We start from the raw sequence: 15365 nt of genomic DNA, 5'->3' as shown, positions 1-15365 counted from the left end.
TCCAGTGGAAAGATGCCCATGAGTGATTGCGTTCTTAGTTTTCTTGCTGCACTAGAAGTGAGTGGCCACTTTGCATCCTTTTGGCAGCTTCGAATGGCGTATAGAGCTTGTATTCTCCATAAGATAACCTCACAACATTTTATAGTAATATTAGGACTATTGAATATGATCATTTGTTGTAGAAAGACTCCTTGAAATAAGGAGATACACACATCTCAAACCAACTTCCTAAAGACTTCATAATCTCTTCTTCTAAATATTATTCAATGTTCTTTAAAAAATTTTGTTATTTATATGAATATTTTATTTCATAATTTATAGATCATTTTATTAATATTGTAATTGCTATAGAATAATATTATATAAAAATCTTGTGTAATAATAATAATAATAATAATAATAATAATAATAATAATAATAATAATAATAACAATAAAATTGTGTATGAGAGTATTTATGTCTTTTAAATATATATTCCATTTCTATTCCTTTAACCAACCAAACGTTGGAACACAATTCCTAAAGTCTATTCCTTCAGCGAACCAAACAATAGAATACAATTTATGTTCTATTCTTTACTTATTTCATTCCTTATGGAATAACATTCCTATTCCCTCCAAATCCATTCCGTGAACCAAACGTGCTATAAAGCTCTCTTGTCCTCATCAAACCCTTCCAAAGGATCCCCAATTTCAGGGTGGTAACACATTCCATAATGTTTTGCATCCACTCTTCCATCGACGAAGGCTTGCGGTCAGTGGAAGGGTGGAGGCGTGAGGTAATGGCGGTCGACAGAAGCTTGTAGTTTGGCACGGCGGTGGTTTCGGCGGTAATGGTCGACGGAGGCTTGCGGCCATTCTATGGTTTTAGATCTATTTGGCGGTCGCCGGTGGAGGCGGCGTTTGGCGTAGGCAATAATGGCTGCTTTGGTGGTCGTAGCTATGGCGAAGGAGAAGGCGGCGGCTAAACTACGAGTAGGAAATGGCGGGTGGCAACGGAGGGTGGTTGTTGTATGTGGTTTGGAGATGGTGGCGGAGATGGAGGACGAAATGGCTAGGGTTTGGAGTAGGAAATGGCGGAGATGGAGGATGGGGGGTTATTTAATTGCGATGTTTTGTTTTGTTTTTTTTTTAAACAATTGCAATGGCTAATGACTGTCGAGGGGTTATTTTGTTTAACTTTCTGCGTCACCCACATGTGGTGGGTGTCTCGGAAACTAATATATTATTTTAATATATAATTTTTTGCGTCACCCACATGTAGTGGGTGTCTCGGAAACTAATATATTATTTTAATATATAACTTTTCGCGTCACCTTCAGATAATGGGTGTAGTGTATTCTTTTATATGGATTTACGATATTGTCATTTTCAACTATCCACTACACCTCTATTCAAGAGGTGTAGCGTAAAGTCCTCCTTATATTTTCAATTCTGTACTAGTGTTGAGAGCCAGCTTTCTGCAAGGTATCATAACCTCTATGAAAGACAATCATGGGCCTTTTCAAGGTCGATCTTGATTGCCACAGTGCCCAATTTGTCTTTTTAATGCCTCATTGAATAAAGCACCTCGTACCGGTTGTTATGGCATGGACTCTTGTCCATGTTCACAATTTTATCTGTTTACAATTACAGAACTCTATATTCTCAATTTCATAACTTTATATTCATAATTTCATAACTTTATATTCAACAGTATAAAACAATTTTTGAATCTGTATAATAAAATTTTGAATATAGAGTTCAAAAATTGTGAATATTGAGTAATATAATGTTGTATATTGAGATCTAAAATTGTGAATATAGAGTTTTTAAATTGTGAATATAGAATTCTAAAATTATGATCTGGGTCCACCTTGCAAAGTGGACACGCGTTTATAGCATAATTTGCCACCTCATACACAACAATAGTTGAGAAACTAAAATAGTTATTTCTTATAATAAATAGTACAATGAAAAATGCTATTTTTCCAAACATATTTCATTAAATACTGTTGGTCCCAAGGGGATGGGGTACAAGTCTAGAGGGGGGGGGTGAATAGACTTGTATAAGATTTTGCAAATCTTTTCGACCTCTCGTGTGTATTGAACTCAGGATGTTTAGGTTCGATACCTCACGAGGTGAAGACAAAGTTTTATGCGCAGCGGAAAAGTTATCCCCTTTTAGTTAGCACGAGTTTGAGTTAGTTCGAGAGGTGTGTTTATATGCAGTGCAATCGAGAGGTTAGCGAGAGATAAATGCAGAAAGTAAATGCGAGAGAGATTTTTAAGTGGTTCGGCTAACCCGCCTACATCCACTCTTCTTCCAGAAACTCCCTGGAAGGATTGCACTAAAAACTTCCCTTTCTAGTACAATGTCGAGCGCTTGAGCTTTGATCACGAAGCCTGCCTCAAGCCTCAGGTTTTTCGCCCCGCTTCTTGTTACTCCACCTATCGAGCACTTGAGCTTTGATCACCAAGCCCGCCTCAAGCCTCAGGATCTTCACAAGACAGCTCCCNGGAGGCTTGCGGCCATTCTATGGTTTTAGATCTATTTGGCGGTCGCCGGTGGAGGCGGCGTTTGGCGTAGGCAATAATGGCTGCTTTGGTGGTCGTAGCTATGGCGAAGGAGAAGGCGGCGGCTAAACTACGAGTAGGAAATGGCGGGTGGCAACGGAGGGTGGTTGTTGTATGTGGTTTGGAGATGGTGGCGGAGATGGAGGACGAAATGGCTAGGGTTTGGAGTAGGAAATGGCGGAGATGGAGGATGGGGGGTTATTTAATTGCGATGTTTTGTTTTGTTTTTTTTTTAAACAATTGCAATGGCTAATGACTGTCGAGGGGTTATTTTGTTTAACTTTCTGCGTCACCCACATGTGGTGGGTGTCTCGGAAACTAATATATTATTTTAATATATAATTTTTTGCGTCACCCACATGTAGTGGGTGTCTCGGAAACTAATATATTATTTTAATATATAACTTTTCGCGTCACCTTCAGATAATGGGTGTAGTGTATTCTTTTATATGGATTTACGATATTGTCATTTTCAACTATCCACTACACCTCTATTCAAGAGGTGTAGCGTAAAGTCCTCCTTATATTTTCAATTCTGTACTAGTGTTGAGAGCCAGCTTTCTGCAAGGTATCATAACCTCTATGAAAGACAATCATGGGCCTTTTCAAGGTCGATCTTGATTGCCACAGTGCCCAATTTGTCTTTTTAATGCCTCATTGAATAAAGCACCTCGTACCGGTTGTTATGGCATGGACTCTTGTCCATGTTCACAATTTTATCTGTTTACAATTACAGAACTCTATATTCTCAATTTCATAACTTTATATTCATAATTTCATAACTTTATATTCAACAGTATAAAACAATTTTTGAATCTGTATAATAAAATTTTGAATATAGAGTTCAAAAATTGTGAATATTGAGTAATATAATGTTGTATATTGAGATCTAAAATTGTGAATATAGAGTTTTTAAATTGTGAATATAGAATTCTAAAATTATGATCTGGGTCCACCTTGCAAAGTGGACACGCGTTTATAGCATAATTTGCCACCTCATACACAACAATAGTTGAGAAACTAAAATAGTTATTTCTTATAATAAATAGTACAATGAAAAATGCTATTTTTCCAAACATATTTCATTAAATACTGTTGGTCCCAAGGGGATGGGGTACAAGTCTAGAGGGGGGGGGTGAATAGACTTGTATAAGATTTTGCAAATCTTTTCGACCTCTCGTGTGTATTGAACTCAGGATGTTTAGGTTCGATACCTCACGAGGTGAAGACAAAGTTTTATGCGCAGCGGAAAAGTTATCCCCTTTTAGTTAGCACGAGTTTGAGTTAGTTCGAGAGGTGTGTTTATATGCAGTGCAATCGAGAGGTTAGCGAGAGATAAATGCAGAAAGTAAATGCGAGAGAGATTTTTAAGTGGTTCGGCTAACCCGCCTACATCCACTCTTCTTCCAGAAACTCCCTGGAAGGATTGCACTAAAAACTTCCCTTTCTAGTACAATGTCGAGCGCTTGAGCTTTGATCACGAAGCCTGCCTCAAGCCTCAGGTTTTTCGCCCCGCTTCTTGTTACTCCACCTATCGAGCACTTGAGCTTTGATCCCCAAGCCCGCCTCAAGCCTCAGGATCTTCACAAGACAGCTCCCAGGTTACTCCGCCTCTCCTCAGGTTTTTCTCCCCGCTTCCAGTTACTCCACCTCTCGAGCACTTGAGCTTTGATCACCAAGCCCGCCTCAAGCCTCAGGATCTTCACTAGACAGCTGCCAGGTTACTCCGCCTCTTCTTGCTTAATCCAAAGCAAGGACCTTTGGTTGTCACGGTTGAATGTAACAAGCTCCAATCTGACCAAAAGCTATCGTTGAATCAACTTCGATGTAGAGCAGCTTCGGTCACCTTCTAGATGTGTAGCAGTTTAAGCTTTGTAACTCTCTCAAACACTAAGATGTGTTTTTCTCGCTATTTTGAATATCAGGATGATATTCCAGATTGAGCACTAGCACTTGAACGTTTGAATTAGACACCTCTTAAGATTTTCAGAATGAACCCACTTCCTCTGACGAAAACTTCCCTTATTTTAACTTGTGTCTTCACTTCCTTTTTATATGAGAGTTAAGGAATAATTCCGTTGGAGGGAAAATTATTCCGTTTGAAATTTGTCTCCCATGCTGTGTATGGGACTTGCATCTTTTCAGCATTTTTCATGGAGTGGTGGTCTTGTAACTTGAACCTTTTGTTTGGTAGTGGATATTCCATAATCCACTTTCTTGAGTCCATGCTCCACTTGCTACTTTTGGTAAAAGTTACTCTTTTTAAATTCCCATTGATCCTCGTTCTAGGGAATAAGACCGACTTTGGATTAGTGCACCTTCTATCCGTTTGTTGTGGAATTCTGATGTGGCATCCACTTCTGGCACCTCCTTAATATTTTATCTCCATGATATTCTTCTTCTCCAAACTTTATTCATGCTTTCTGATTGTCATTTAACCTTTTGGAGAAGTGTCAGTTTATCGAGACCAAAGATGATGTTTTGACCCCATGTATCGAGAGATCTTTCTCTCGAACATCTGCTTATGTCTCGAACTGGATTGTTGTATCGAGAGGTCCTACCTCTCGAACTCTGCTTATGTCTCGAACTGGATTGTTGTATCGAGAGGTCCTACCTCTCGAACTCTGCTTATGTCTCGAGACTTAGTTGATGTCTCGCAGACCCTTATTCCTCCAGTGTTGTCCCATGCTTTCTTCTGATCTGTCTATATGATTACAACACGAGACTTCTAAGATGTTCAAACAAGTTTACCTTAAGCTTAAATATTTTCCGAGTTGAGCTCAAAGTTACCCGGTTGTATTTTCGCTCTTGGTTTACTTGTCGAACTTACAACGTTTTGCCTATGTATCGAGACTTGGGGATTTCTACTTAACAGTTGGTATCATCAAAACCTATTACATGATGTTCCTAACAATTTCCCCCTTTTTGATGATGCCAACACTTATACTTACTTGTATGGCTGATTAGCAAGAAAAGATCATTGATTTTATTTTCAGCGCATACGGTAAGTTTAACAACTATTCTACTAAAGCATGAATAAGCAAACTCACGCAACACCCCCAGCAGAAGATATATATATTAAGATTAAGGGAATGTTTACATAACTGAGCTTAGTAGAAAAGTTAAAATAAACATATAAGACCAAGAACAACATAAACAGCAATAAACTGTAATAAGATGGAGTTTGGGCCACGAGAGCTTACTTCTTGTTGGCTTCCCTCTTCTTGTTAATGGCTTCTCGTGTCTTGATGGGGTCTTTCGGATTTACCAGGCTTATGTATTCGTCTGTAACATCTAGATGCCTGTAGTTTCTGTAAGCTTCCCCCACGAACTCTCCATCAATCACTCCATCTTTCCACCATGCAATGCATTCTTCTGGAGACATATTGCTGTGAACAGATATTCCAGTGATCTTCAGAAGTTTGAATATCTCAAGAGTCAGTTTTTGTTCAGTATCTTCCTTGCTCCCAAACTTAAAGTTTGTCATGACAAGGTCGATCTTCCTTTCTTCTTCTGACTGTTGTTCTTGTCTTTTTCTTCTCCTTTCTCTGTCCTCTTCTCTCCTTTTCTCCATTTCCAGTGTACGCTGAATCCTTAAGATTTCTGCTCTTTTCGCTTCCTCCAGTTGTTTGCTCAATGATTTTGGAACTTTTGGAGGAGGTCCAGCTGGTTCACTTGCTGCCCTTTTCTTGCCAGTTGTTGATGTCCTTCCTTGTGTATTTTCCCCCTTTTTCCCTTTATTTTCCCCCTTGGTGGCATCATCAGTACGGGAAAGGAGGGTGGACATACCTTCGAAGAGTGCTTGAAGTTGGGCAGGCACTTGGTTCGACAGATCATCGAGTAGTGCTTTCATCATGTCCTGTCGAAGTTCACTGGAATATTGGAAGGCTCGAAGCTCTGCTCGTATCTCAGCTAATTCAGCTCTCGCACCTGCAGCCTCTGCTCGAGCTATAGCAGCTTCATCTGCAGCTTTCCGTGCTGCATCCTCAGCCCATACTGCTTGTTCGAGAAGTTCGTCATGGCTGGCTTGAGATTCACTTGTGCCAGCCGCAGGCATTGCAGCATTGCGAACAATGGTCAGTATGCGCTCGATCTGAGCCATCTTCTGAGAGTGATCGGCCATGAATTGACGCACCTCGCCAATGAAGGCTTCTTCGGCTTGTTGATCATAGTCAGAAGTAGGAGAAGAGAAGTGAGAAGTACCTTTTGTCGGAGGGGACTTGGGTGCTTCCAGATTTCCACCCATGACTTGCAGTTGCGAGTCCACCTCTCGATTGAGTGTCTGAGGGGTCGCAGGAACACTGGGTTCAGAGCGCGAAGGTAGCTCCATGTCAGGCGCTTCCCGGTTTCCACCTGAGGGATGGATCACTTCTTGCTCTTCACCTCTCGAACCTGGAGCCTCAGCTTCAGCGACTGTTGAAATTGGATCAGCCAGGGAGGGTTCTTCGGTATTGGACACTTCCCGGTTTCCATCCAATAGAAGTTCCTCCTCAGCGTCACCTCTCGAACCAGTGCTGGGAACTTGGTCATCTGCTGGTGGGGTTGGAGACAAAGTGTCGACAGGTGCTTCCCTGTTTCCACCGTCGATAGTCGCATCGTTCTCCTCAGTACCTCTCGAACCAGTAGGACTTGGGGCAATCTGCTCTAGGTGCTCATTGGACTGCACTTCGGTCTACTCCGATGAGTCTGGAATGATAATTATTTCAGGAGTAGTAGGAAAACCCGGCAGTGTGAGCAACGGAACTTCACCCTCTCGAACTATCTGAGCTTCATTGTTGTCAACCGAGGGTGTGGACGTAGGTGGTGGCAAAAGGAGAACAGTGTTAGGAGCCACCTCAAGTGCTTCAGAGGTCTCGGATTCACCTCTCGAAGAAGCTACCTGATCGTCCAGAGCAGAGTTATTTACTTGGGACAGGGGGATTGCTGCCGTTGGAATTGAAGTTTCAGTATCATCTCGAGCAACCCCAGAGGTATCTCCTGGACCTCTCGTGTGTTCTACAGTCTGTCCCAAAGAAATAGCAGTGGCGAGCCTGATATCTTCCCTAAATTGGGCATCAAATTCTGAGTCCTCCTCAGGCTCAACCTCGGTTTCTTCAGCAGCTATGGTGTTCCCTTTATCAGTTCTCCCAAGATTTCTCTTGATTGTATTCATTTCATGGGCAAGGTCAAGGAGTTCATGAGCTGGGATTTCAGATATTCCCAGCCACTAGAGAGTAAACTGTTCTTCTGTCTCCATTTCTGCTGCTTGTGCCATCAGTTGGTGAAATGGACCTGTTCTCCAGTTGATCCATCTGAGTACTCTGGAGAAGTCATCTATCATTGGTGCGGCTGTGACTCCCAACTGAGTAGTGACTTCTTCATCTCCTCCATTCTGCCCATCAGACAGAATCTCTGTAGTAGAGATGGCTTCCAAAGTTGGTTCATGTACTTCTCGAACCACCTCTCGTGGTTCCACAACAACTGCCTGTACTGGATCACTGATCCCAGTACCTTCAATCTCTCAAGCCTCCTCTCGAGGCTCAACCACAGATTCCCCAGCACCCTCAGCATCATCACCAGCATGTAGATCAATAGTGAAAGCTCCTGACAGAGACCTGGTAGGGGGCACTCTCTCAACCTCAGTGGCCATTGTAGCCTGAGGTTCCCCCTGGGCTTGTGCCCTGTTCTCAAGTGGTTCTTGGATTGCTGAAGGTGTTACTTCTCGAATCTGAGTGATGGCGATGGTTTTGGCTTTCTTAGCCCTTTTCGATAAGGTGATCCTCTTGATCAGGTTATCCAGAGGCTCATCATCAGATTCCTTCGCCTTGGCTGGGGCTTTCCTTTTGCCACTTCCCTTAGGCTTCGAGGGAGAAGGTGCACCCTTAACACCTTTAGCCTTTGAAGCTTGAGATTTCGTCCTACCCATATAGGTATTCCGATGAATCTCTCGCCCTTCCCTCAGTTCTAAGCCCTTCAAACTTAGAAGATATTGAACAACAAAACCGAAACCAACCTTTTTACTGATCGTCAGGTTGGTGTTGGAGACTAAGCTTTTCACCTGCTGTTGAAGAGAATTGAAGATGATATGTGTCCATTCCATTTTGTTGTTGTTCCAGATGGCGTGGAGGATTTTGAGGATGTCCAAATTAATTTCATCAGTTCTAGACACCTTGTCGAGCACGAATTTCATGATTAGGTCGGCAGCAAGAGCAAACCTCTCCTTTAGGTGAAACTTGCGAAGGGCAGAGGATGCTCGGGGCGGTGCAGTCTCCAGTCGGATTTTATCCCAAAAGGCTTGCTTGTCCAAGTCGTAATCCGAGAGGTGCTGGACTGCTTCCTCCGACGTCACAAAGTCGAATGCAGCTCTGAGGTCACCTACAGAGGTTGTAATATCAACCTCCACTGAGGTTGATGTGGAGGATTCGGACGCCATAGTTGAAAGATTTGAGGTTTTGAAGGGAATGTGTACAGTGTTTAGGATTTGGGGGTTTTGGGTATTCGGTTTGAGCTTGAATCCGGGTAAGGAAGAAGGGTTTGGCTTTTATATCATGTGGATTCGGGTTGGATATATGGGTAGGTTTGAGAGCTTGACCCGAAAAGGAGATCCCGGTTAATTTAAAAGATTTTAAAGGTCAGAAATACCCTTTATAACGGTTATGTATGTAAGATATGATAAGGGTATTTTGGTAAGATATAATACGGTTTTGGATAGTGGAATATAAAGAGATGATATTTGTATAAGCATGCTCCCACTTATCAAGATAATGCCTTTAAGAGCGGAAAACCGTCAGTAACCGAAGACCACGCGGCTATTATTAATGCCCAAGGTTAGCCATTCCACATATATCCGTTAAGCTCATTAGTTTTACCTCTCGAAGGTAAACTCTTGACTTTGCTAGTTTAAGGATCTTCCCCCTGAGTGATTGATCCCTAAACCTCCTTATTCCTCCATCTAAGCATTCCTGTGGTTAAGGATCTTCCCCCTGAGTGATCGATCCCTAACCCTCCTTATTCCTCCATTTAGAGATACGTAGGTAGTCAGTTTAATATCTTTCGAAGTGATCTCTCGAACTACCCTTCCTCGAGACATAACACAAAAAGCAAACTGAACATGTACCTCTCGAACTACCTTTCGAACACAGATTGCGATAAGGGGACAAGATTGATTCATAAAAGGATATCACTTGGAACATTTCCTTAAGTTCATTTAGTGACTTCCAGTTACATAACTTATGAATCTATACAAATCCTAATTTCCTAGAGACTCTTTTAGCAGCTTCCTTAATATAGGTTTGAACGGCATGCTTCTCTCTAGGAACTGCTTAATGTAGTTGGGAGTGACCATCTTCATCGCTAATCCTCTTAAGGTCTTTGGATTAGGTATGATCACCCCTTCGACTGCTGCTGACCTCAGAAAGTCCCAACTGGTCTTCCTCTTCATTTCCCTTGGTTCTCCATTTGGTTGAGGAATGCCCAGAATGTGCAGCTGTAGGAGTCCCATTGATACGAGACTCTTCTCCTGACTCCAGTATCCCACCATTGTAGATCTCCGCGTATTTGGGGATCCATTCACCTTGGATGGGAATAGGATGCTTTCTTGGATTATCAGGAAGCTCTGCAATCTGTTCACCCTTCATTAATTCTGGATAGTTTTCACCTTGAAAATCTTTGGACTTGACTGCTGGTTTCTTTCCTTTATAAAAGAATGGAACATCATCTTTTCCTTTCTTTTTCTCCATGAGGAAGTTGATGACATAAACTGCTGAAGGAAATCCCCTATTTATAGCCCCAAAGATTTACGCCGTAGGGTCACGGGATGCCATATGAATGACCATTCAATGCTGTGTAACTCCAAAGCTGCCATAAAGTTGATGAAACTGCTCCTCACATGCGAAACAGTTCATGGCACTAAATACAAGAATATAAGATTTGACCATTCACCCCAATTCTATCATTCCCAATTCTAGCCTTAGTTGAGAGAATCTATTTTCACATAACGCTTTTGTGAAAATATCTGCTAGTTGCTCCTCCGTTACAACATATTCCAAAGTTATATCCCTTTTCTCAACATGGTCTCGAATGAAGTGATACTTGATATCAATGTGTTTTGTTCTTGAATGTAACACTGGATTCTGAGTAATAGCTATAGCACTGGTGTTGTCACACATGATTTTAACCTCTTTACATTCAACACCATAATCCAGTAGTTGTTGCTTCATCCATAAAACCTGAGCACAGCAACTTCCAGCTGCTACATATTCTGCCTCAGCGGTGCTTGTAGCTATCGAATGCTGTTTCTTGCTAAACCATGAGACAAGTCTTCCACCTAGAAACTAACATGTCCCTGATGTGCTCTTTCGATCTATTTTACAACCGGCAAAGTCCGCATCTGAATAACCCATAAGTTCGAAAGATCCACCTCTCGAATACCAAAGTCCAACACTTTGCGTACCTTTGAGATATCTAAGGATCTTTTTAGATGCATTTAAGTGACTTTCCTTAGGACTTGCCTGAAATCTAGCACATACACCTACTGCAAAGGATATATCTGGTCTACTAGCAGTTAAATAGAGAAGAGATCCGATGATACCTCGATATGTAGTTTGATCGACCTCTCGACCTTCGCTGTCGACATCGATACGTAGAGAGGTTCCCATGGGTACTTTGACTGAGGATTTCCCTTCTATATTGTATTTTCTGAGCAGATCCTTGGTGTATTTCTCCTGATTGATGAAGATACCTTCCTTAAGCTGTCTCACTTGTAATCCAAGGAAGTAGTTGAGCTCTCCCATCATGCTCATCTCGAACTTCCCTTTCATCAACCTGGAGAACTTCTCGCACAAGTCTGGATTGGTGCTTCCAAAAATGATATCGTCCACATAGATTTGCACCAATAAGATGTGATCCTCATCCTTAATTCTAAATAGTGTTTTGTCCACTAGGCCTTTGGTGAACCCACACTGAAGTAGAAAAGAGGATAAGGTGTCATACCAAGCTCTTGGAGCTTGTTTTAAGCCGTAAAGTGCCTTCTTCAACTTGTATACTTTGTCAGCTCCCACGTCCTTCAAGAAACCCGGAGGTTGTTCAACGTACACCTCTTCTTCGAGAAGTCCGTTCAGAAAAGCGCTCTTGACATCCATTTGATATACTTTAAAGTCTTTGAAGGCGGCATATGCGAGAAAGATGCGTATGGCTTCGAGACGTGCCACTGGAGCGAAGGTTTCATCAAAATCTATTCCTTCCTCCTGACAATAGCCTTTGGCAACAAGTCTGGCCTTGTTCCTAACAATGACTCCATCCTCATTCATCTTGTTTCTGAAAACCACTTTGTACCAATGACATTCTGATGATGAGGTCTCGGAACTAGTTCCCAGACATTGTTCCGTTCAAACTGATGAAGTTCCTCTTGCATGGCTTGCACCCAATCTGGATCACATAGAGCCTCATCGATCACCTTAGGCTCTATTTGCGATAGAAAGCAAGCAAACATGCTTTCTCTGTATGCTGATCTGGTCCGAACTCTGTCACGTACATCTCCAATTACTTGATCAGCAGGGTGACTTCTCAGCCATCTTAGGTCGGGTTGTGGCTCCTCAGTTGATACTTCCGTTGAAGGTTGAGATGTGGGTTGAACATCTATGATCTGGATTGGATCAACTGAGTCAGGAGCTTTCTTCTTTGTAGACTCTTCATCATCTGATTCTGACTGGAGTTCCGCTACGTCTCGAACTATCGACTGCTTGTCTTCGAGAGGTAAGTTTGATCTCTCGATAGACTCTGGCTGATCTTCCTCAGCTGCTTCCATTGGCTTTGATGGTTGATCTGTCGATGCTCTATCATCAAAAGAAACATGTATGGATTCTTCAACCACCAATCTCTGCTTGTTGAAGACTCTAAATGCTTTACTTGTCGATGAGTATCCCAGAAATACTCCATCATCTGCCTTTTCATCAAAAGTCCTTAGCTGAGTCTTCTCATTGTTGTGGACATAGCATTTGCACCCGAATGTGTGGAAGTAGCTTACATTCGGTTTTCTTCCATTCCACAACTCATATGGAGTCTTTCCAATTCCTTTCACGATCAAGGACCGATTTTGGGTATAGCACGCTGTGTTGATTGCTTCTGCCCAAAATCCTTGAGATATGTTGGCTTGCGAGAGCATGGTCTTTGCAGCTTCCTTTGAGAGTTCTGTTTCTTCTTTCAGCTACCCCGTTCTGTTGAGGCGTTCGAGCAGCTGACAACTGATGATGAATACCGTTCTCGTTGCAGTAGCTCTCGATAACTTGATTAACGAACTCTCCACCTTGATCTGACCGAATCTTTAGTATCGAGACATCCTTTTCAACTTGAACTTGCTTCAAAAGATTTGGCAAGGCAACTTTTGTCTCACTTTTCTTGGTTAAGAACATGGTCCAGGTGAATCTTGTGTAGTCATCTACTACCACAAGAGTGTACTTTCTTCCTCTCATGCTGGGTGGATCCACCGGTCCAAATAAGTCCATGTGAAGAAGACTTAATGGTCTAGTGGATGATATCTCGGCTTTGCTTTTGAAAGAGGATTTGATCTGTTTGCAGCATTGACATGCCTCACATATCTTATCCTTTCGAAACGTCACTTTGGGCAGTCCTTCCACAAGGTTCCTCTTAGCAAGCTTGTTGATAGTTTTGAAGTTTAGATGGCTAAGCTTACTGTGNTCCACCTAGAAACTAACATGTCCCTGATGTGCTCTTTCGATCTATTTTACAACCGGCAAAGTCCGCATCTGAATAACCCATAAGTTCGAAAGATCCACCTCTCGAATACCAAAGTCCAACACTTTGCGTACCTTTGAGATATCTAAGGATCTTTTTAGATGCATTTAAGTGACTTTCCTTAGGACTTGCCTGAAATCTAGCACATACACCTACTGCAAAGGATATATCTGGTCTACTAGCAGTTAAATAGAGAAGAGATCCGATGATACCTCGATATGTAGTTTGATCGACCTCTCGACCTTCGCTGTCGACATCGATACGTAGAGAGGTTCCCATGGGTACTTTGACTGAGGATTTCCCTTCTATATTGTATTTTCTGAGCAGATCCTTGGTGTATTTCTCCTGATTGATGAAGATACCTTCCTTAAGCTGTCTCACTTGTAATCCAAGGAAGTAGTTGAGCTCTCCCATCATGCTCATCTCGAACTTCCCTTTCATCAACCTGGAGAACTTCTCGCACAAGTCTGGATTGGTGCTTCCAAAAATGATATCGTCCACATAGATTTGCACCAATAAGATGTGATCCTCATCCTTAATTCTAAATAGTGTTTTGTCCACTAGGCCTTTGGTGAACCCACACTGAAGTAGAAAAGAGGATAAGGTGTCATACCAAGCTCTTGGAGCTTGTTTTAAGCCGTAAAGTGCCTTCTTCAACTTGTATACTTTGTCAGCTCCCACGTCCTTCAAGAAACCCGGAGGTTGTTCAACGTACACCTCTTCTTCGAGAAGTCCGTTCAGAAAAGCGCTCTTGACATCCATTTGATATACTTTAAAGTCTTTGAAGGCGGCATATGCGAGAAAGATGCGTATGGCTTCGAGACGTGCCACTGGAGCGAAGGTTTCATCAAAATCTATTCCTTCCTCCTGACAATAGCCTTTGGCAACAAGTCTGGCCTTGTTCCTAACAATGACTCCATCCTCATTCATCTTGTTTCTGAAAACCACTTTGTACCAATGACATTCTGATGATGAGGTCTCGGAACTAGTTCCCAGACATTGTTCCGTTCAAACTGATGAAGTTCCTCTTGCATGGCTTGCACCCAATCTGGATCACATAGAGCCTCATCGATCACCTTAGGCTCTATTTGCGATAGAAAGCAAGCAAACATGCTTTCTCTGTATGCTGATCTGGTCCGAACTCTGTCACGTACATCTCCAATTACTTGATCAGCAGGGTGACTTCTCAGCCATCTTAGGTCGGGTTGTGGCTCCTCAGTTGATACTTCCGTTGAAGGTTGAGATGTGGGTTGAACATCTATGATCTGGATTGGATCAACTGAGTCAGGAGCTTTCTTCTTTGTAGACTCTTCATCATCTGATTCTGACTGGAGTTCCGCTACGTCTCGAACTATCGACTGCTTGTCTTCGAGAGGTAAGTTTGATCTCTCGATAGACTCTGGCTGATCTTCCTCAGCTGCTTCCATTGGCTTTGATGGTTGATCTGTCGATGCTCTATCATCAAAAGAAACATGTATGGATTCTTCAACCACCAATCTCTGCTTGTTGAAGACTCTAAATGCTTTACTTGTCGATGAGTATCCCAGAAATACTCCATCATCTGCCTTTTCATCAAAAGTCCTTAGCTGAGTCTTCTCATTGTTGTGGACATAGCATTTGCACCCGAATGTGTGGAAGTAGCTTACATTCGGTTTTCTTCCATTCCACAACTCATATGGAGTCTTTCCAATTCCTTTCACGATCAAGGACCGATTTTGGGTATAGCACGCTGTGTTGATTGCTTCTGCCCAAAATCCTTGAGATATGTTGGCTTGCGAGAGCATGGTCTTTGCAGCTTCCTTTGAGAGTTCTGTTTCTTCTTTCAGCTACCCCGTTCTGTTGAGGCGTTCGAGCAGCTGACAACTGATGATGAATACCGTTCTCGTTGCAGTAGCTCTCGATAACTTGATTAACGAACTCTCCACCTTGATCTGACCGAATCTTTAGTATCGAGACATCCTTTTCAATTTGAACTTGCTTCAAAAGATTTGGCAGGGCAACTTTTGTCTCGCTTTTCTTGGTTAAGAACACGGTCCAGGTGAATCTTGTGTAGTCATCTACTACCACAAGAGTGTACTT

General features: G+C 42.2%; 1 protein-coding gene across 1 annotated transcript in view; it reads left to right on the top strand.

The window, feature by feature from the left end:
• The first annotated feature begins 917 nt into the window (after nt 1-917).
• Nucleotides 918-15365, top strand: part of LOC115999400 (replication protein A 70 kDa DNA-binding subunit A-like) — a 25536-nt gene continuing 11088 nt past the window's right edge. Inside the window, exon 1 of the mRNA XM_031239253.1 lies at nt 918-1111. Coding sequence (XP_031095113.1) covers nt 918-1111 — 194 coding nt within the window. The remainder of the gene's footprint in view (nt 1112-15365) is intronic.

This window comes from Ipomoea triloba, chromosome 12 (assembly GCF_003576645.1).
Source record: "Ipomoea triloba cultivar NCNSP0323 chromosome 12, ASM357664v1".
Classification (NCBI taxonomy): Eukaryota; Viridiplantae; Streptophyta; class Magnoliopsida; order Solanales; family Convolvulaceae; genus Ipomoea; species Ipomoea triloba.
Note: the sequence above shows the minus strand (reverse complement) of the source record. Positions and strands in the feature narration are given on the sequence as shown.